The sequence below is a fragment of the Panthera onca genome, chromosome B3 (assembly GCF_046562875.1).
Source record: "Panthera onca isolate mPanOnc1 chromosome B3, mPanOnc1 haplotype 2, whole genome shotgun sequence".
NCBI classification, from domain to species: domain Eukaryota; kingdom Metazoa; phylum Chordata; class Mammalia; order Carnivora; family Felidae; genus Panthera; species Panthera onca.
In genome coordinates, this window is record NC_138344.1 from 51853391 (window position 1) to 51875477 (window position 22087).

General features: G+C 45.3%; 1 protein-coding gene across 1 annotated transcript in view; it reads left to right on the forward strand.

Moving 5' to 3' along the window:
- MYO5C (myosin VC) overlaps positions 1 to 22087 on the forward strand; it is a 102817-nt gene that overhangs the window by 22055 nt on the left and 58675 nt on the right. The window contains exons 6-13 of the mRNA XM_060618503.3: positions 220 to 363; positions 1367 to 1448; positions 2513 to 2620; positions 8838 to 8944; positions 12302 to 12567; positions 16642 to 16723; positions 17979 to 18119; positions 20142 to 20267. Coding sequence (XP_060474486.3) covers positions 220 to 363; positions 1367 to 1448; positions 2513 to 2620; positions 8838 to 8944; positions 12302 to 12567; positions 16642 to 16723; positions 17979 to 18119; positions 20142 to 20267 — 1056 coding nt within the window. The remainder of the gene's footprint in view (positions 1 to 219; positions 364 to 1366; positions 1449 to 2512; positions 2621 to 8837; positions 8945 to 12301; positions 12568 to 16641; positions 16724 to 17978; positions 18120 to 20141; positions 20268 to 22087) is intronic.

The window sequence follows — 22087 nt, forward strand, 5'->3', positions numbered from 1 at the left end:
AGAACCTGTGCTTGTTCTAATCCTGCTCAGTGTCTCCTAGCAAGATGGAGGAGAGCCTTGAATGGCAGGTAGAGGATGTGTCATGTCCCCTCTGAGCTTTGGGCTGCTTCCCTCACCCCCCAACCTTCCTCTGCTAAACAGACCTTATCCCAGCATACAGGATTGGATTTTATTAAGCAAAGATCTTTTTAACATTATTGAGGGTTCTCTGTTTTGTAGGCTGTTGGAAATGCCAAGACCACCCGCAATGACAACAGTAGTCGGTTTGGGAAATACACAGAAATCAGTTTTGATGAGAGAAATCAGATTATAGGAGCCAACATGAGAACTTACCTGCTGGAGAAATCCAGAGTTGTCTTTCAAGTAAGTATAAAAATATTAGTTAAGTTTACTTTTTCCCAACTCTTAAAGTACTGTTTACACTTACATACTCATTAGACAACCTACATTGCTTTGTGACTTGAAGAATAGAGTTTCCTGTCTTTCATTTGCATTTTGGCTTATTTTTTTTTTCTGTTTCTTAAAAACAAAAAATTGATGGATAGATGCGATATCAGTGGAATGATATGACTCCACCAAAGGGAAGAATTATGATTTTTAATTTTGGGGCATTTAAAAGATCCTTAGTGTTTAGCAATCAAGTTTCTCTTTCTAGAACACAGAAACTGCTTGAAACAGACAAAGATGTTAGACTGGCTTTTCTGTCAGGAAGGGAATGGGCTTACAGCTAGTGGGGTGGGGGGTGGGGAGTTAGGAGAAAGACCCTTCCGTCAGTAAAGTGGCGAAAATTCTCCTAGTTTTGGCCCAGGAGAGTAACAGTAAGCCTTATGTTGCAGGATGTTTCTTAAAAATTTCAACTAGTTCAGGGGCACCTGGGTGGCTCAGTCTGTTGGGCATCTGAGTCTTGATTTCAGCTCAGGTCATAATCCCAGGGTCATGGGATCAAGCCCTGCATCAGGCTGAGCATGGAGCCTGCTTGGGATTGTCTCTCTCTCCCTCTCTCTCTCTGCCTCTGCCCGCTGCTAGCTCTTTCTCTCACTCTCTCTCTCTCTCAAAACAAAAATTTCACCTAGTACAAATTACATTATTCTCACTTCGCAGAGTGTTTTCATTTACTAGCATTTTCTCTGGGGTCCTTGTCTGGAAGGCAATCATGAGCCAGCAGCTCTCCCTCTGCCAGTGAGCCAGCAGAGGGCAGCAAGTTGCTCACAGACTTATCAACCAGAGAAGAAACCCATGTAAGTGTTGGTGTCTGTGAGAGCAGAATTGTCAGTCCACATTAGCCGTCTAAGACCCATTCCCTGAAAACCTCATGTTTTTACTGTAAAGGGTTGCCATAACTTCAGGATTTTTCTTTATTTTACAGTCAGAAAATGAACGAAATTACCACATTTTTTACCAGCTCTGTGCATCTGCGCAGCAGTCGGAATTTAAACATCTTAAATTGGGTACGTGGTGGTGATGTATGGAAGTATCTGTCCCTTTTATGTAGGGGATTAAATTCTAGGTTGATTTCTTCTTAGAGTAGTATCACTTAAAGAAATGTTCTGTTCCAAGACATAAATCCTTGGGTTTAGGGGTGGAGCTGATGCCTCTAACCTCTAACTTAGCTGATGCCAAGGAGATAGATGGAGGGGCAGGGTGGGGGAGACCTTCAACTCCAGGGATTTTTTCAAAGCTCATGGGTGTTCATGATCATGCAGCCAGAACTACCTGAATAAGGCCTCCTGACCACTGGGACTTGGTGCTGTAAACCCCTATGCTTTTCTTTACCTGAACTTCCTTGGGTAGCCATTTTTCCAACATGTAAGACATATTTCCTTGTCTTCTGAGACGGAGTACCTCTGTCATAATTTGAGCTTCCTTGATGACTCAAGGTCATTATTATTTATAGTTCTGACTAATTATGCTGCAGGGACAGCAGAACTCTTTGTCCTTTAGCACAAACAGTGGACTCCTGTGCTGTCACAGCTCTCCTCTCTTGGTTGTCTGTGCTATATTGGTAGATAGAATTGTCCAGTAAATTTCTTCAGATCTCACATAAAGATAATACCTATGCCTGTCACAGAATGTGAGTAGCGAATGTGAAAGAGCCTTCTGAAGGGTCACAGTCACCTACTATTCAAATATTAGGTGTGCATATGGTTATCCTCTTGATTGTGGTGATGATTATGTCAAGGTATACATATATCAAAATTCATCAAATTACGCATCTTAAACATGTAGAGTTTATTCTGTGTTCAATAAACCCCAGTAAAGCTGTATAAAATGGTTGGATACGGGAACAAACACCATGAGCTTTTTAGTCATGCCCGTGTTTAAATTCTTGCCCTGCCTCACTTTTCGGAGCCTTGGCTTCTGTGTCTGTAACGTAGAATTCTAAGGAATAAATGCATTCCTGTGTGTTAGGTGCTTACCACAGCGCATTACGTGTGAGCTTCCTGCCTTGCTTCTGATAAACACATATGTACACATGTATGTGTCACAGACATTAACAATCTTTTGATTTCAGGGAGTGCAGAGGAATTTAATTACACAAGAATGGGAGGCAGTACTGTCATTGAGGGTGTGAATGACAGAGCAGACATGGTAGAGACTCAGAAGACCTTCACACTGTTGGGTAAGTTGAAGTGTCCTGAACAAGGTGTGGCCATTTTCTCTTTTAAAAAAAAGGAAAGACAGGGATGCCCAGGGTGCATGTGTTTAAAGAGTCCTAATAAATTCTAATCTTAGGATGAGCCAGTCAGAATATATTTGGAGGCCAAGCATTCAAGCCTATGCTTTAACCTTAAAAGATCTAGAAATCAACTCGTTAGCCCTCAGGCTCGCTGGTTTGCAGGTGAGAAACATGGGCTGTGCTCCAGTGGCTGCCCCAAAGCTCCTCTGGGCTGACTTCGGAGAAGACTGGCTTACATGGAACTTACCGAGTGCCACGCACCATCCTAAACACTTTGTTACCTGTATTAGCTTGTTTAGTTTACAAGCACTTTATGAGGTGGACGGGGCATTTCCCCCCTTTTACCACAGGGGAATGGAGAAGTCTTAACGACATTTTTATATAGAAAACAAGATCTTGGATTGCTTGGTCTTTCTCCACTTTGCCTTTCCCACATGGAGCTCACATTTGGAAAGTGTCTATCAAATGACATTGATAATAAAAATTATCATTCACTTTCCCATAGTGTATCAGTGTAGACTTTAACACCTACCTGCCAGTCAAAGCTTCCGATCTGTGGTTTGAGATGACAGGCCATTTTTACATCTCACAGAGAGTATTTGTTTTACCAGTTTGTTTTCATTATTGTGGCTTGGTTGACTATATTTAAATGTAAAAGGCAAAGAGTTCCAGGTTAAATGTATCAGAAAAATAGGCAAGATTTGGATAATGGTGAATGAAAACTGGTTGGTTTCCTAAGCACAATTAACGATCTGATTTTGCCTCTTCCAAATGCATTAAGGAGAAGGGCAGTTTAAGTATTGTATAATAAGATAAACACTTTGGGTACTGATAAACATTTTCTTAAGATAATTATAGTCATAATTTCATCTTTTTATAATGTGCTCCATTGAGAGAGAACATCGTGTATGAGGAGGGATCAGGTAGCCTCACTCTGGCACGGCCCCTGTGGGACCTTGGTCCACATGCCCTGTCCTTCCCACCTCTACCCTTCCGACACTCCTTCCCAGCTCTATAATGTTTCACCTCACAGCAAAATGATACAAGAGAAATAGAGTAGGCTTTGGGGTCAAATAAACATGACTTGAAATCTAGTTGGCAGGACTCTAAAGGGGTTGCCCTTTCTGAGATTCAGTTTCCTGATCTGTAGAATGGCCATATTCCTTACCCACAGGGCTCTCGTGATAACTGGTAAGGAAATGTACGTGGAAGTCTCTGACACCAGGCTGAGCATGTAGCCAGTGCTTGCTAAATATCACAGCCTGCCCTCAATCTCTGTTTGCTATTGTCCAAGCCCTAGCCATCCTTTGAGCAAAATACCCCCTTCTCCATGAAACCTTCCCTGATCATTGGAGACCAGCAGCAGCAATTTTTTTTTTTTCACTGCCTCACACAAATCAGATGGTTTTCACAAATATCCACACTATCGGGTCCAGGACTAGGGTGAGGCAGGAGAGGCGACTAGAGCACAGACTTGAAGAAGGCACTCAGGTACTCATTCTCAGGGTGACACAAATGTCGGGTCAGCCCCTGGCACCCAGCTTGCCTCACCTTGTCCCACCCAGCCTTACACACCTGGCGTGGGTGTCTTGAAAAAGCCCCCAAAGTCTTGTGGGGAGATAGAGTAAAACAATCTACTGTCTCTCATGGCTGTTAATGGTGTAGGCTGCCCGGTGTCAGAAGTGGGTGGGGTGGAAGGAGGTTGGGGCCGTCTTCCCCTGACCTTCCAGGGAGCCCTCTCAGCCTGTGACTGGTGTGGTGGGCAGAATGCCAGGAATGTGATGGACTCTGCACCTGTTTACTCTCTACCAAGCCTGTGACTTAAAGATGCTAGCCCAGTGAATGTCTCCTTTGATCAGCTGTGCCTTGGCCGTTAGACCTCATAATTTAGTAGTAAATTATCTATCATCATGTATTTGCTCCGATTTTTTTCACGTGTCATAAGATGGGTCTGTGGCCTTTCATAGATCACTTACTTTTTTCTGGGCATCAGTTTCCCCATTGTTCCAATTACCGATTGCTGTTTCCCCAAATCTTAGTGGCCTAATATGACCCATTATTATTATGTTTTGTGATTCTGGGGTGACTGGGCTCAGCTAGATACTTCTCATTTGGGGACTATTTTGTGCCGGTGGTAGGGGCCTGATCTTCTGAAGCCTTCTTTCTCCTATGAGCTGGAATGGTTAGAAGTACTGGGGCCTGGGCGGGCATCTCTCTCTCTCCACAGGAACTTCCTCACAGCACGCTGGTCCCAGGGTAAATGAACTGTGCACATTGTGGCTAGCTTCTCCCAGAGCTGGTTACAGTAGGCTTGGTGAAATCTGTAAGACTTTATTAACCAGCCTCAGAAGTAAAGCAGCATCACTAATGCCATGTGCTAATGGTTAAAAGTGAGTCACAGGGCCAGCTCAGACTCATAACTCATGGTGAGAGAACTGTATCGTACGTGAACACTGGGAAGATGATGCACTGGGGGCCATCTTTGGAGAGTAGCCACCGCCCACCCACCCCCACCCGTCCCAGTAGCTGTTAGGGATGCTGTGAGGATTAAGAGATAATGTCTAAAGTGGTTTATGAACTATGGCATGCTGTATCAGTATGCAAGATCAGTATATATTTAATGAAAGCATGACTTCACTGCATGAATCACTAAAAAATGTCCTAGACCAGAGGTCAGCAGATTGCTGTCTGTTTTTGTAAATAAAGTTTTATTGGAACAAAGACACACTCATTTGTTTAAATATGGTCTATGGCTGTTTCCATGCTGTGGTGGCAGAATTGTGATAGACTGTACAGCCTGCAAAGCCTAACAAGAAAACATTTGCTGCCCTTTGTCCTAGATGGTAGAGTGAGCATAGTTGATGGATTCCTTAGAGTTTTCTTACAGTATATGAAGATTCATGGATGGACTTCATGAAGCTATCTTAGCTTCGCCCCTGTGTGTCTCACCAAGGAAGTTCCCTGATGACTGCGTGCCAGGCAAAGAAATTTGAGCAGACGGCAGAGGTGCATTCACTGTTGTGGAGTGGAACCAGATGACCTCACTGTAACTTTGAGCTTGCCATCATCCTGTGACCCGCCCCCGCCCCCCCCCCCCCCCCCCCCCACCCCGGCACAACCAAATACCTCATTCTGCATGTTGATTTCAGGGTCTCTAAACCTTTGCCATCCAACACAGTAGCCATCAGCCACAAGTGACTGTTTTCATTTCATTTAAATTAAAACGAAATAACCTTCGGGGCATCTGGGTGGCTCAGTCTGTTAAGTATTCAGCTTCAGCTCAGGTCATCATCTCATAGTTCATGAGTTCGAGTCTCATGTCTGGACTTGTCTGTGCCAACAATTCAAAGCCTGGAGCCAGCTTCAGATACTGTGTTTCCCTCTCTCTGCCCTTCTGCTCACACTCTGTCTCTCTCTCTCCCTTGAAAATAAATATTAAAAAAATATGAAATGAAATAACCTTAAAAATTCAGTTTCTCAGTTGTATTAGGCATGTTTCAAGTGCTCCTAAGCACATGTGACTAATAGCTACCCTATTGGACAGCACAAATACAGAACATTTCCATCACCTCGGAAAGTTCTAAACAGCAGTACTTCTCCTAATAATGTGTGTGCCTTGTTGATACTGCTTGTCTCACTGCTGTGTTCTCTTGTTTGGGTCTCAGTGTTCTCTTTTTTAGATGGAGATCTCCTCAAGGGCAGACTGCCTAACTTGAATCATATGTAGGTTTATAGCACCTTTGGTCAGACCACCCTTTTTAAAAATGTAATTGCTAAATAAGTACTTTGTTGATTTGCCCATTGCTGTGGTTAGTTATGAAGCTAGTATGGAGAAAGCAGTGAGGTCATCTAAGTTCAATATGCGCATACATTTCACAACACATCCCATACATGGTTCTCTGAAGTCTGCTCAAACTTCTTTGCTTGGCATGGGGTTGTCAGGGTCCTCTGTGTTTAGGGTCCACAAAGGGATGTAGCTAGGATGGCTTCATGAACTCCACGGGTCTTTTCACATATTGCAGTGGTCGCTGGCCTTAAACTGCTTGGATGCCCAGCGTGTCCTAACCCTTCTTTGTCTTAGTTTCCCCCTCTATAAAATGGGAACCATGATGGTGCGCACTTCATATAGTTGTTGTAAGCATTAGATGAGATGATACATGGAAAGTACTGGAGACAGGGTCTGGCACAGAGTTCCTTCCAGTTCTGCTCCTGAGACACCTTAGCTGGTCATGGATTTATGTCCCGATGAAGCAGAAGGGGATGTACTTTGACCAAAAGCTCCTTTCCTTTGTTCTTCTGATCTCAATTAACCCTTTTATCCTTGCCTGACCATTTACTCTCTGACAGAATGAATACCCTGGAAAGAGTCAGACTTGGCCTGGACCTCAGGCTCAAGATCCTTGCCTGTTGTGCTTCTCACTGAAGTCTCACTCAGGCCAGCCACACCTTCACATGACCTTGCCTCACTAAAGAGAATTCCTTCACTGAGGTCTTAAGTCCTCTCCTTCACATCCTCGCTTTGGAGTTAGTTCACTTTCGTGGATTCTGGAAGATGTGGAATAGTGAAATGATTTAGTTATGGATCAGTCACACAGTGAGTGGGGAATGCCAAAACGAAGATCCCCAGATGGCGTGTTTTTAGTTGCTTTTCCTCCTCACTGACCTGATGCTTATCCTGGTAGTGGCCTGGGGCGGGACGGGGGGTGGGGGGTTATTTCTGTTAGACGCATCTGTCTTTCTAGTGGAAGCATTAAGTCTAAACAGAAGACAGCAACAATGCCTAGACTCAGGCTGAGCTGGAACCTTCCACATATTTTTGGTTTGAAATCTTTTGCACCTTTGGTTTTGTTTAATCTTTGAAGTAGAGAAGACTGTCTAGGTTCTGAAATTATTTAAGAACATGACCTAGCTGCTATTGAAATAGTGCAGGTGTCCTCAAGGGAGAAGCAGAGGGTGGCTGTGGCCACTCTTACTCAGCATTTAGGACCTGCTGTTTTTTGCTTGGAGGGAGTGGGGGGAGTCACAGGTGATCACAACACCTGCCATTCCCACGCAGACCAGGGAGCATGGATATCGACATGAATGAGCCTGGCCCCCCCCCCCCCCCCACTCCTAGAGTATCTCCAAGCTCCTTGATGCACCACCTGGTGCCTACCCCCACCCCCCACCCTACTCCTGCCCTGGAGTCCTGACCTAGCAAAGCCCTGCTCACAACTGGCAGGTTCTCCATGGTGATTTGCAGACATTGGACACAAAATCCTCCCTAGTAGCTGGCTAGGTTTATTTTTGGCTCCAGGAAATGTGCTAATGACCTATGGTGACTGAGTATATTATATATTCATAATTTATATGCTACCTACAGCAGTCGGTCCCAGTGGGAAATACAGGGCCCACATAAATTTAGATAAAAGAAGGAGGGTTTATCTATGAAGGGACCAACTACAAAGATGTGGACACATCTGTGGGAGCTATAAGGGGCAGCAAGTAGCCAGGGTCAGGAGCAGAGCTGTTCACTGCTTTTTCCCATTTGGGCACAGTGGTGTCACTGGAGCCAGAAAGTAGGGTTGGGGGAAGTCATCACCAGACCAGGAGTGATGACCTGTCAGTTGGCAACACTGAGAGCCTGAGGCAACTTTGCAGGGAGAGAAACAGGGATGACCTATCTAGTACCTCTCTCCTCCTGATCTCTGATCTCCTGCCAACAGTCCTCGCTGGTCACACCCAACCAGAGGCCAGAGGGCATGAGACCCCATTGCCTTCAGCCAGATGGTTCAGCCCCCTGGGGCTGCAGAGGCAAATGGAATCATCCAGCACCCACCACAAGAAGAATTCAAGGAGCTTGTGAACCAAAAAAAAAAAAAAAAAAAAAAAGAAACACAATGAAAATAAAGGAAGCATATCACGTCGAATAAACGAGAGCTGATTCTCTCAGGAAACTGACATGAAGTGGTTACTTGCATGTTACTTTTTGTGTTGAACTTCTAGCAGCAATGCCAAAAGGGGAAACCTAGAGGGCTGCAGAATTCACGTCTGTGTCATTTCAAGTTCAGATCTTGGCACTGATGGCACTAGAATGTCTTGAAAGAATTCAGGTGCTTATCTTACTAGTGTGAAGTAAGAGAAGAAATGCAGTAACCCTAATTTGGAAATTTTTTTTCAGGTTTCAAGGAAGATTTTCAGATGGATGTTTTTAAGATCCTAGCGGCCATCCTCCATCTGGGCAACGTGCAGATCACAGCGGTGGGCAACGAGAGATCCTCAGTTAGTGTAAGCCGCTGCTTTGTTTCACCTTCCTGTGTTCAAACAGTCATGAGTAGAGAGTCTTGTGGTTACCCTGCTTCTGCATCTTAGCACCGGACACATTGGGCCCACCGGGGAGACCTGGTTTCAGGAGAAGAAAGCAAGGATTTCCAGGGCTGGCTTTTAAAGAGTAAAACTTCTTCCCCTTGCAACAGTAGAGGAGGGGGAAAGGCATTCTCTATGTGTTTTCCTTTATTCAGTAAATTTTTACCAAGTTCTTTCTATGTGCCAAGCCCTGCTGTAGGTTCTGGAGAAACAGCAGCAAACAAAGCAAGACAGGAATCCCTTCATGGGGCTTATGCTCTAGGGGAAGGAAGTGGAGGGGAGGAGACACAATAAGTAATTATGGGCTCTGGCAGCTGGTGGTGGCTATTAAAAAGGAAACTGAAGCAGAGTAGGGGGTACAGAGGGGCTGTACGTCTTTGTGTAGAGCATTCAGAGAAAGCCTTGCTGATATGGTGGCGGTGGGCAGAGGCCTGAAGCTGAGAAGGTGAGTTGTGCCTGTATTGGGGGAAGAACATTCAAAAGTAGAGGGAACAGCAGGTACAGAGGCCCTCAGGCAGGAGGTGTTTGAAAAATAGTAAAAAAAAAAAAAAAAAAAAAAAAAAAGATCAAGTCAATATATCCAGAGGAATGAGTAAAACAAGGGGTGGTACATGAGGCCAGAAAATGTGTGTGTGGGAAGAGAGGGTACAAGTCACATAGGGCCCTGAGGGAGCTGGATATGTTAAGCAGAAAGGATGCCTCCTGCCTCCCAACACTTGCCTGCATTAAGCACCAATGGTGCTGGCTTTCTCTCTGGAAATATATTCCATAGAAGTTTTGTGACAGGTTTCTCTACTTACCAAACACAAAGTTAGTTTATATGTGTATCTCTTCGACGAAATTATGAGAAGTGATCCTTGGTAGCGGCATGTATTTGGTTATGCTAGTTAATATCCACATCAAGAAGAAAATAACATATAGTGAAAAATGTTTCTATGAAAATGTGCAGTCTCTTGACCTTTAAAGCTTGGCATATATATACACGTCTATCTTGTCAGCTGCCATCACCATAACAAAACAGCATAGGCTAGATGGCTTCAACAACAGGAAGTGGTTTTCTCATAGTCCTGAAAGTCTGAGATCGGGATGCCAGCATGGTTGAGCTCCTGATGATGGCTCTCTTCCTAGCTTGCAGATAGCCTCCTGCTTGCGGTGTCCTCACAGCAGAAAGAGGGAGAGAGAGCGAGAGCTCTGGTCTCTTCCTCTTCTTAGAAGGGTACTGATTCCATCATGGGGTCCCACCCTTATGACCTCATCTAAACACAGTCCCCTCCCACAGGCCCTACTCCAAATACTGTCACACTGGAGGTTAGGGCTTCAACATATGAATTTTTGGAGGACGCATTCAGTTCATGATCTAACAATGTCCATTTTCATGTTCTCCAAAAGACTCATGGTAACAGTACACTGGTAATTTATCGGCTCTCTGGTACCTGAAGTTTAGGGCAGAAGAGAACCAAACAGAGTGGATGGAGCATGTAGTTTTTGGCTCAGTGCCTCAGTTCTGTTGTCCTTTGACCAGGAAGTAATTTTCCTCCCTCTCCTCAAGCTCTCACACTAAGTGCCCCTCCCATCCCACCAGTGTCCAGCCCTCATTGGGTTAGTCAGTTCACATGAGACTGGGAGCTTCTGGGAGAGGGGATAGTAGGCCTGGGTAGGAGCCTTTTGTGCATGTGGTGGGTGTTCTCCCTCTGTACCTTCCCATGTACCTCCGTGGAATGGGCTTCTGCACGCATTCTTTTCAAACTCCTTAGACTAAAGGTGTGATTTCCACCCAACAATTGCCCTTGCATTGAACTCTGTCCCATGAAGTTTGTTATGAAGGTAGTATTTTGGAGGAAGAGTTAAAACCACTAGACTAAAAATCCTTTGTTTATCAATCTAAGGAGACAAAGTCCTCGAAAAAGATGTATAATCTCCTTTATTGAAATTTTACTTATTTTGAGAGAGACAGAAACAGCATGAGTAGGGGAGGGGCAGAGAGAGAGGAAGAGAGAGAGAATCCCAAGCAGGCTTCACACTGCCAGTGCAGAGCCTGATGTAGGGCTCAAACTCACGAAACTGTGAGATCATGACCTGAGCTGAAACCAAGAGTTGGATGCTTAACTGACTGAGCCACCCAGGTGCCCCAAGATGTAGAATCTTCATAGCAAATTAGAGTTCTATAATTACTGGTCCTATCTTCGGAACATACATACCATTTGTTTGCATCAGAAACTTGAAATATCAGGCAAATACAATCTAGATGAAGTCACCTTTTTAAGAATTGTTGCCCCTTTCCTTCCCCCTGTGGCAGGACCTGTAGCTGAATGTTTTTGACTCAGATGGTTTAGTTCCTTCTTGGAAGGAAGAAGACCCATGACTCTGGCAGTCTGCTACACACTGAAGAGGTCAGGTGCCCGAGTAAAAGCTTTGTGTTCCTGGAATGTTGGTCAGAAGGGGTGTGGGTGGACAGTAAGGAGGTACTGGGACTTTTTAGGTTCTATGCTCCACTGTAATCTGATGCTTTTTAAGTACAACCACATGGTTTTCTGATTGCCTGTGATGATTCTACAGATTAGTCTGCCTCAGAAGTTCCCTTGCCAGAGAGGAATGATACTGCTCAGTCACAGGGTTCACACCTCCTTGCCAAGTGACAAGGACTCCTTGTCCATGCTGGTTGAGGACAAACAGAAACAGACCTTTCCTTGTCTGCTGACCAATGGGGCAGCTCTCATGCCCCAGCTGGGAGAGAAGCAAGATTTACTTTGTGTGTCCAGGAAAAGTCTTTGACACATTCACCCTGTCAGCTGAGAAGCCAGCTCTGTGAAGGGACCCCACCGGGTGCTCTGACGATGACATCTAGGTACCTTAGGACTAGGACCTCCCACGCAAAACCCGAGCACACAGGGAGGGACAGAGTGAGTGAACGTGCAACGGCAGGTGGCCCTGGCATCTTGCAAAGGAAAGAGAGGGACCTTGAGGCTGTGTCCACGTGCACAGAAAGAGGAGGATTGCCTTCGTGGCCTTACTCACCCCTGACATTCTTCGGCCAGAATGAAAATCCAGGTGGGATGCAGCCCAGGACTACCAAGGCCATGTGCAGGCCCCATGCTGCTGTGGCCCCTCCTGCCTTCCTCCCAGGCCTGCCTCTGTCTCATGAGGCCTGGTCATTCTCACGCCAGTTCATCCTCGTCTCTCACATTGGCCCAGACGGAGGCCGAGGGGCCCCTGCTGGGTGGGCTGGAGCTGGGTTGGATGGCCAGATGGCCCTGATGGGGTTTGTGCTTGTTTTTGAAGGAGGATGACACTCACCTGGAGGTGTTCTGTGAGCTCCTGGGCCTGGAGAGTGGCAAATTTGCTCAGTGGCTATGCAATCGGAAAATCATTACAACCTCTGAGACGGTGGTAAAACCCATGACCAGGCCCCAAGCTGTCAACGCCAGGGATGCACTGGCCAAAAAGATCTATGCTCACCTGTTCAACTTCATTGTGGACAGAATTAACCAAGCGTTGCAGTTTTCAGGCAAGCAGCACACTTTTATTGGTGTTTTGGACATTTATGGGTAAGATTCTCTTCTGTGAGCCTGTCTTTTGTCACTTAAATGTCAAATGCTCATTATTTTTAGATCATTTTGTTCTCGTTCCTTTTTTGTGTTTCACATGATCAGAAAGGTGGTGTTCTCTCTGTTTGCATGTATGAATGATAAGTATGGTGCCCTGGGCTCCAGTGTGTTTTATGTAGAGTGTATTAAATCAGTGCTGAATTAATAATGGCTGACATCAAGAGCTCACCATATGCTAGCTACTGTGCTGGATGGTTTTCATGTGCTTTCTCACTCTTCAAACAGAAAGGAAACAACCAAGGCTTAGACTCAGAAATGTGTTCGCGGTTGCTCTGTTGGTGGGAGAGCCCATTGCTGTGTGAAATTCCTGCTCATGTCTGAGGTGTGGAGCCCTGACACACCTTTCCCATTTCAAAGGGGCAAAATGACATTCCCAGACGTTCTGGACCTTGCTCATGTTCACAGGGTCCTAGGTCGACCCAAACCCAGGCTTTTGACCAGCCAGCTTCTCACACCAGAATCCTCTTCTGTTGTCGGACCCCAGCCCTTCTCCAGCTCTTCTAATACTGTTGGGGACCAAGTTCCCACCACACTGGAGGCACTTTTCCTCCTCTTTGCCCAGTCTTCCTTTTCTAAATCCCAGGCCAAACACGTGCTCAAGATGCCCACAGAATCCCCAGAGTGTGAGTAAGTGAGGACAGGCCAGCGTGGGAGCAGGCTCTGAGGGTTGTTGGAACTCAGGCTTCTGTTTGTCAACACCTGGCCTTAAATACCCAATGCCTCACCCCTCCCAGGACCAATCCTGGTTTCTCCGTGTGGGAAGGGGCAGATTATTCCATTTGAGGCATCACAGAGTATCCCACCTGGCTTGGGGAGTGTTCCCCCACACCCTGTGAGAAGCAGCCCAACCTCTCTTTCCCATACAAAGAGGAGAGCCCGGCTCTAGGCACCCCTACCCCAGCCTGCTGGAGGAGGGAGGAAGCAGATGGGCCATGATGCTGTTGAACTTTTACCCAGGTACAGAGAAACCGCTTTCCCGTAGTTTAATGTGAGACAATGCCTCAAGGGAGTTAGTTTGTTTAATTTAGATTCTGAGTTAATGCATGTGACTCCCAATTAATAGCATATGTCAACAGTTCTAAAATACTGATACATCACTGGGATGGTCTAATAAATGATTTACCTTGTCTTGTTCTAAAAAGAGGATTTGAGCAGCCAGTAAAAATCTAAGTAGACTTTTAAAGTTTTTTTTTTTTAATGTTTTTTATTTGAGATAGGGAGAGGGGTAGGGGAGGGGCAGAGAGAGGGAGGGAGAGAATCCCAAGCAGGCTCTGTGCTGTCAGGGCAGAGACCAACTTAAGGCTCAGTCTCACAAACTGAAAGATCATGACCTGAGCCAAAATCAAGAGTCAAATGCTTCACCATCTAAGCTACCCAGGTGCCTCAACCTAAGTAGGCTTTTAAAATATAATAGTCTTATTTAACAATGGTCTCTTTCATTGTGGTGTAAATCCATGATTGTTATAATAATCTCTCTTCTGTGTTTTTTAATGTGTTAAAAATAAATAGTTCTTTAGGATATATTATTCCATTTATCCAACACAATCACGTGTGTGATTGGTGAATGGAATAGGGTCATGGCCCCTGCCCTCTTGGGATTTAATCTTAGTGGAGGAGGCAGGCAGGTAATTAGAGATTGAGAGGGTTCTTGTGATGGGAATAAGCAAATGAGCAGATGGATGTGCTGGAGGTTGGGGGGTGGGGGGAGGAGGGCAGCTGAGTACGAACCTCGGTGTGGAGGAGAATGGCTGGCAGGCAGCAGTCAGATCCACGAAGACCACTATCATAAGGAATTTGAAGTTTTGGTTCAGTGAGCAAATCAGAGACAGGAGTAACTATAAATTTATAAGAACTTGTTAGAGTATACTTTAAAATTTAAAAATTAAGTTCCTCTTCAGAAAGTCTAAAAGTAGCGTACTTGCTGCCATCCATGAATTAACGGTGCCTTCTAAAAAAAAAAAAAAAAGAAAAAGAAAAAAAGAAAGGAACAAGCTCTTCTCTAAGTAACAGTGCTGCCGCCTGGGGCGGATCCTTTCACTACTTTCTCCATCTGGTAAGCTCATGTGGATCAGCCCTTGCTCATGCTCGCCATGCAGCCTTTGAGGGAACGGGGCTCAATTCCACCTGGAAATACAGCAGCCCCAAAGTAAAAGTTAGCAGCGCTGAAAAGCTGTGAGTCTGGAGGTGTCTGCTCAGAACAACATGAAGACTTGTGGTTCCCCAGCCAGTTGGGCCGGGGTCTGGAGCTATGTGCTGGGGTTGGTCTATGTGCTCTGGATCCAGAGTGGGAAGGGCCTGGGGCTAGGAGACAGAACCCTGGGAGCAAGCATGGCAGCAAACCAGTTGTGTGGCCCTGAGAGAGTCCAAGACCTCTCTAAACCTCAGTTTCTGCATCTGTAAGATGGGGCCTCTCTCATAGGGTTATTCTGAACATCAAATGGAAGAAATTGTGAAGTTGCCTTAAGAACCATAAGCATCATTGAAATGTGAAATGTTGTAGCTGATGTGCTTCTGGCATTTTAAGTCATAGATTTAGGTCTTCCCATGGCTTTTGAACTTTAGATCTGAGGGCCCATTTTGGGGAGAGGGAGTAGGCAAAAGGGCAGGAAAATAATAATTAATATTTGATATTCCATCCCTGCTGTAGAAAGCCTTGCTTTTGGCCCTGGCTATGGGCTGAGGAGCATAACAAGGCCCTTTGGACTCTCCCCCTGGCCTAGCGCTGGTCTGTCCACCGTGTCCAGACCGGCCTTGGGCTTCTGAGGGTACATGTGGAATGGGATCATCAAGAGCTATGTGGGTTCTGCTCCTGCTCTGATCATGCTGAAGCTGTCCAGAGTGCAATCCAGGCCCTCAACCTACCCTGGAATTCTGACCTGAGCCAAGCTGGCTCAGTCAAGTGAGGTTCCCAGGGAACCTGTGGTTGGAGTTGGCAGGAACCACTCAGAATTAAAGCAATTAAGAACCAAGGCTTTGGAGGTACTAAGAGCTGGGGTCAAATTGCATGTCTGGCACTACTCGCTGCTTTGACCTCTGGCCCTCAGGTGTAACGGTGGGTCTTGCTGGTCCTGCACATAGGGCAGTGTTAGGGTTAAGTGAGGTCATAGGCCCTGACCCTAATACCTGCGGTGCAGGAGCGCTCCTGGCAGAAGCGTTCACCTGGCTGGGAGGCAAAAGTCGGTGCTGTGTTTTGTCCAGCCCACATCACCGCTTACAGGGTGAGAGAATTCACATGTGAGTCCAGATTTTCAGCTTCTCTTGTGAGTCGAGCCGTCTGGCATTCAGACCTGCGTTAATCATGGTCACGGCAGATGGAACCGAGTTGCAGCTGCCCCCGCAGGACAGCCTGCTTGTGGTAGCCTGCGGTACAGCTCACTGTAGTGCTGTCTCCAGCCCGCTCCCTGTTTCTGTCACCGCCTGCCTCCTCTCCAGTCTTGAGCTTGCAACTCCAGAGATCAGTATTTAAAGTCTAAAAGTAGACCCGATGGGGTCTGCTGGGCTGTGGACCATCGAATGACCTCGCCCTTGTCCTCCAAGAACGATGAAGCCAGGCTCTGAGGAGGCAGCTGTGAAACAAAGAGTGAGTGAACAGGAAACAGCATTGCCTTGACCTGAAAGCATGGGCCTTGTAGTCAGGCAGGCTCATAGTCGCTGCGTGACCTCAGGCACCTTTCTTAATCTCTCAGAGTCCCATTTCCTCATCGACAAAGAGAAGATAATTGGGTGTCAGTGCTGTTGTGTGAATCAAATGATGCATCCTCTTGTGACCAGCCTTCTGGAAGGCCTGCTTCAGGGTTGGTGCCTTGTACACACCAGATTCCTTGGATTGGCAGCTTGGAAAGAGATGATTTGTAACCTGCCAGGATATTAAAACCAAAAGCTGTGAGGCATATTTAAAATTTGCAGAAAACATAGCAAACTTCTAAACTGTGAAGTTCGTCAAAAAATACTGAGCTATAAACAAATGTGTGTGCCCTTCAAGAAATGTTTTAACTTGTTTAAACCATATTTCAGTTTTGAAACCTTTGATGTGAACAGCTTTGAACAGTTTTGCATCAATTACGCTAATGAGAAGCTGCAACAGCAGTTTAACCTGGTAGGTGACTTTTCTGCCTTCTTTCTTTTCTGCCTAGTTCTCAACCCTGCATGCGAGCCAGAGTCTCTCTCTCTCCTCACATCTCCAGAGTAGTGAAGCAGCCACACGCTGGGTCACTGCACCACCTTGTGGCCATATCTTGAAATCATACTTGCCCATCCCTTTTCCTGTTTTTCTAGGTCCCTGGCCAGCTGCTCAGCTTCAGTTCATCGCCTCCCATGCTTGCTCACAGACCCTCTGTGCAGCTAGACTGAATAATTTAGTTAGTTTCCACGGCCCCGCAAGCCTCTTTATCCTTGTACCTGCCCCTCTCGGTGCTGTAACCCACCTGCTCCTGTCCTGAGAGCTGAGATGGTTTGAATCTCAGCTCTCCCACGTTCTTCCTTTGGGACCTTGGGCTCAGAGCCTCAGTTTCCTCTTTTTTAAAACTGGGTCAGTAGTCTCTGCCTGCGTAATGTTGTAAGGAGAAGACCTAACACTGACTCATACTCATTAAATGTTTTTTTTCTTTCCTTCTCCTCTCTTTGGAATTAATCCATGTATACCGTTGAATTTCATCCCCTTGCAAATTTGTATTTTCTCAAGGATTCCCTGGAAGTTTAACATTTAATAACTACAAGTAAGGTTTATTCCAGGTAGATATGCTACGTAGCTCACTTGAAGTCACCCCACCATTCTTTGCATTCCCCTTAGTCCCCTCAGTACTGTGCTCTCTCTGGTCTGTTTGAGAGTCATTTGTTTCTCAGCTTCCTATTGGGCTTCTTCTCCTCACTGCCCCTCCCCTCCCCTCACCTGTAGCCAGGATAAGCCTGAGCCTGTCCTCTGGGAAGCCTCCCTGATACCTTTAGGGCCTGAACAAGGAGTGAACAAAGCTCTCCATGTTGTTGGCTTCTCACACTGGCCCCACAGCCAGCATTCTCGAGCAGGCTGGCTCCCACCGGCCAGAGAGGCGGCCTCTTTCTTGGATACCAGCAGTGCTATGAGCAGGGAGGGGTTGCAGGACCACCCTGAGTATGCAGGGTGTTGGGTAAACAGCATGTGGGGTTCCACTCAGACCAGGTGGGAGGATGACAGCTAGACTCAGGTTAGGAACTTGTCAACATTGATCATGGATAAGGAGGGCTGCCTGTACCTCAGGGTCTTCCATAAATACTGCAAACCATTCGGGTGTATTTTCCAGATGCTTATGTCCTAGACTTTGGAAGCACACTTTAATGTTTTGTTTTATTTTCTCTATTAACTTCTGGATTTCCAGCATGTCTTTAAACTTGAACAAGAAGAATATATGAAGGAAGATATCCCTTGGACTCTGATAGATTTTTATGACAACCAACCAGTTATTGACTTGATTGAAGCAAAAATGGGCATTTTGGAGCTACTGGATGAAGAATGCTTGGTAACTTAAATTTTTTTTTCAACTTCCAAGTGGTAACAAATGAGAATATTACAAAATGGATTTTTTAAATGTACATTTAAATTTCAGATGTGTTACCCATTTGGTTGAGTATTAATGCTGGGACAGGAGTCCGTAGCAGGAACAGCAGAGGGCCGGGTGAGCCTCGCCCTCAGCATGTGTAGCCCACCATTGGGTAACACGCACAACCTCTCAGGCCATGTCCAGCAAGGGGGAGCCCTTTGAGCACCTAGGGGTATGTAGAATGGACCGGAAAATGGCAGGTGACTTCATGCCACTTGTTAATGACTAACAAGAATTGAGTTTTCTTTTGTTTCCTCATTCTTGTGAGTCATCCATTTGGAGGTGTAGCTGAAAACTCAACATCATATAATTTGAAAGAAGCGTTCTACTGTTGTTATGTCCTTCTGGGAGGAGCAACTTAACAGTGGGGCAGCCTAGCAATGTTCCTCATGGGACCTCAGGGACAAATAATCCCCAGGGCAGTATTTTGTTTTTGGTTTAAAGATTGTATTATGATGCTTAAACATAGATTTAGTTTCCTCTCCAGAGATTTATTTCTACCAAAAAAAAAAAATCATACTGTTGAAGACTTACTGGCATTTTCTCCCCAGAATTGTTGATTCCATGGTTTTACTCATGAATTATCGTATCTGGTACCACAGTGACAGAAGATTAAAGGGCTGGCATCAGGTCAAAGCATTCCGGAATGATCTAATGAGGGTAGGGTGCATAGGCCAAGGTAGCCTCCAGGAAATACTTGTACCTACTCTACACAGATATTCCCTAGGTGACCAATGTCATGAAGAAGCATGCAGGAGTCAAAGAAGCATGCAGGAGTCGTTTGGGCACAATGGGATATTAGCTTCACTAAGTTTGGATTGAATATAATTGATCACTTGCAAATCACCAGCATCAAGAACAAGTTTTGCAACTAAGCTTTGTTTCAGTACGTAGTTATTAGTTAAGCAGTCAAACAAAAGACAATCTATTTTTCTGAGATTGGGCAAAGTGGGGAGGACTATATTTAGGTGCCAGTCTTTCCCCATTCAATGGATAATAAAAGTCACATTCATGTAATGGAACCCATGCTATTTGTCCCCTGAACCTTTAGACTTCTCTAAGAAGAAGTAATAGGAATACTGCCAAATTTGCAAAAATAAATTTCTTCATTCTTGAGTCATCATATGTCCATTTCCTTCTAGTTTATAATATTTTGTTTGTCTAAAGGGGCATGGATATATCTGTTTAAATGGCACCCTAAAGATTATTAAGATCAAGGACAGATGTATGCCTAGAGTTGCTTTATAAAAAGGAACCATAGGGGCACCTGGGGTGGCTCAGTCAGTTAGGCGTCTGACTTTTGATTTCGGCTCATGTTCCTCTCATGGTTCATGGCATCGTGCCCCACATCTGGCTCTGCTGACAGTGTGGGGCCTGCTTGGGATTCTCTCTCTCCTCTCTCTTCCCCTCCCCCACTCATGTTCTCCTTCCCTCTCTTTCTCTCTCACTCAAAGTAAATAAATAAGCATTTAAAAAATAAATAAAATAAAAAATAAATAAATAATCAATAAAATAATTTTAAAAAATAAAAAAATTAAAAGGAGGGACACCTGGGTGGCTCAGTCGGTTAAGTATCTGATTTTGACTCAGGTCATGGTCTCACAGTTGGTGAGTTTGAGCCCCGCATCGGGCTCTGTGCTGACAGCTCGGAGCCTGGAACCAGCTTTGGATTCTGTATCTTCCTCTCTCTCTTTGCCCATCCCTACACACACACACACACACACACACACACACACACACACACACACAGTCTGTCTCTCTCCCCAAAATAAATAAATAAACATTAAAAATAATAAAAATAATAAAGATCAGCTGCAGATCTAAGCATCTCACTCTGGGGTTCCAGCTCACTTGATTTGTCAGAATTAGTGCTTTTTTGTGCTTCTTAACCTTTCGTCTCCAGTTGTCTTACTTACTATTTGGTTTGCTTTTGTCTTGCAGTTACCACATGGAACTGATGAAAACTGGCTTCAAAAGCTATACAATAATTTTGTCAACAAGAACGCTTTGTTTGAAAAGCCCAGAATGTCAAATACATCCTTTATCATCCAGCACTTTGCTGATAAGGTACAATGAAAGTCTGGAGCAATGCTGTCTGTGCTGGAGCTGTTCCCTGGTGGCAGCAGGCAGGCCAGAAACTTTTCTGATCAGATTCAAGTCACACGGCATATAGCTGTGATGAAGAATACATGCGTGTGTGTTTAACGATCTTTGTTTTTATCGCAAAATATGAGTTTCAACGGTACTGCCTTAAACATGAATGTGGTGCTAGTGGACCTCATTTCTGATTTTGGATTTACTGTGAATTCATTAGTCTCTTATCAGTTTATTTCCTCTATGAAGTTGTCAAAATCAAGGCAGCGTAATTGTTTTCTATAATGAAAGCTATATATTTTTTTGAGGTTTTCCTTTGTTATTCAGTTATATTTATTACAGTGGTAACATAGGTTGGCTGAAGATGTGTTTTCTGGGTGGTCTTTATTTTCTTCTTTATAGATCTATTTTTTATGAAACAAATGTTACCTTAATAAAAAGACAAAATTGATATAGTGGGAGAGGGGCCAAGATGGCAGAGCAGCATGGAAGCTCTTGGCTTCTCTCGTCACTGAAATGCTGCTAGATCAGCACCAAACCATTCTGTACACCTAGAAAATTGATGTGAGGATTAACCCAACAATCTGTATAACTTGAGCCACAGAACTTGGCAGGTACACAGCACGGAGAGTTCAGATGGGAAGAGAGAAGCCATGGAGGGTAGAGAGCCGTTTTTGCAGAGAGAGGACTGAGAAAATGGGGGAGAGTCCAGGAAAAGCACTCCCCCGAAAGTAGCTGGAGAGAAAGAAAAAGAGTGGAAACACCCACAAGTGACTGAACCAGAAAGGGAGAAAGGGAAAGGAGAGCGTTTCAATACCGTTTGTACTCTGGAAACAAGGTAGAGCAGAGTCAATATGTGGTGGTGCTCTGATGGGAAGGGCGAATCCCCAGAAGCAGACAGGGAGGTCCAAGGGCTCCGTGGACCACACAGGGAGAAGCTGTTCCCCTGCTAGGAGGGCATTTGGTAGAGGCTGTAGTGTCCCCACAGGCAAAGGTCCCAGCAGACCCCAGAGAACAGCCATGTTTGCTGGTATTGGAACAAAGACACCAGAGTGAGGTGAAACCTGGCATTGGTTGTGTGTTGTGTTTTGCCATAATCTCTGAACCTCAGCTGCTGTGCTATCCCATGAACATTTTCTGGGGCAGGCAGACACCTGGCCACAATCTCTGAAACTGTGCAACAGCATGACTGCATGAACATTCCTGGGGGGCAAGTCAGCACCTGGTCATTGCCCAGCAAGACCCTTCCCCAGAGGGTTGGAGCAAGTCGAAGCCACAGGGCTCTTAGAAGTGAGGGGTTTGGTAACACAGCCCCATTGAGATATAATTCAGGAGGGAAGTGCCATCTGGCAGGCTGACAGCTTGGACACAGACAGTGTAGAAGTGGGGAGTGGACAGAAGCCAGAGACAAAGGAGGGGTGCTTGATTGCTGGTCAGTGAGAGCTCAGAGTTCTGGTGCCAGAGACTGGGAAGCTGGGTGATGCCATTTTCACCTCTCTCATGCATCTGCATACAAGTGCTCTGTGCCACACCGATCCACCCCGGTAAACTAAGCAGTGCCACCTAGTAGAGAACGGAGCTGTTACATCAAGCTCCATCCAACTGCATCAACCAAGCCCTAGAGGATGACCACAAGTCTCTCTGCCTGTTTAGTGTACACACTATAAAATGCTTCAGAGTTTGACTTTTAGAGGAAACTGGATGTAATTTCATTATGTTTGCTGGTCCATCTATTTGAGTTTTTTTCTTTCTTTTCTTATTCTTGGATACAGAAAGAGAAAAAATTTATTTTC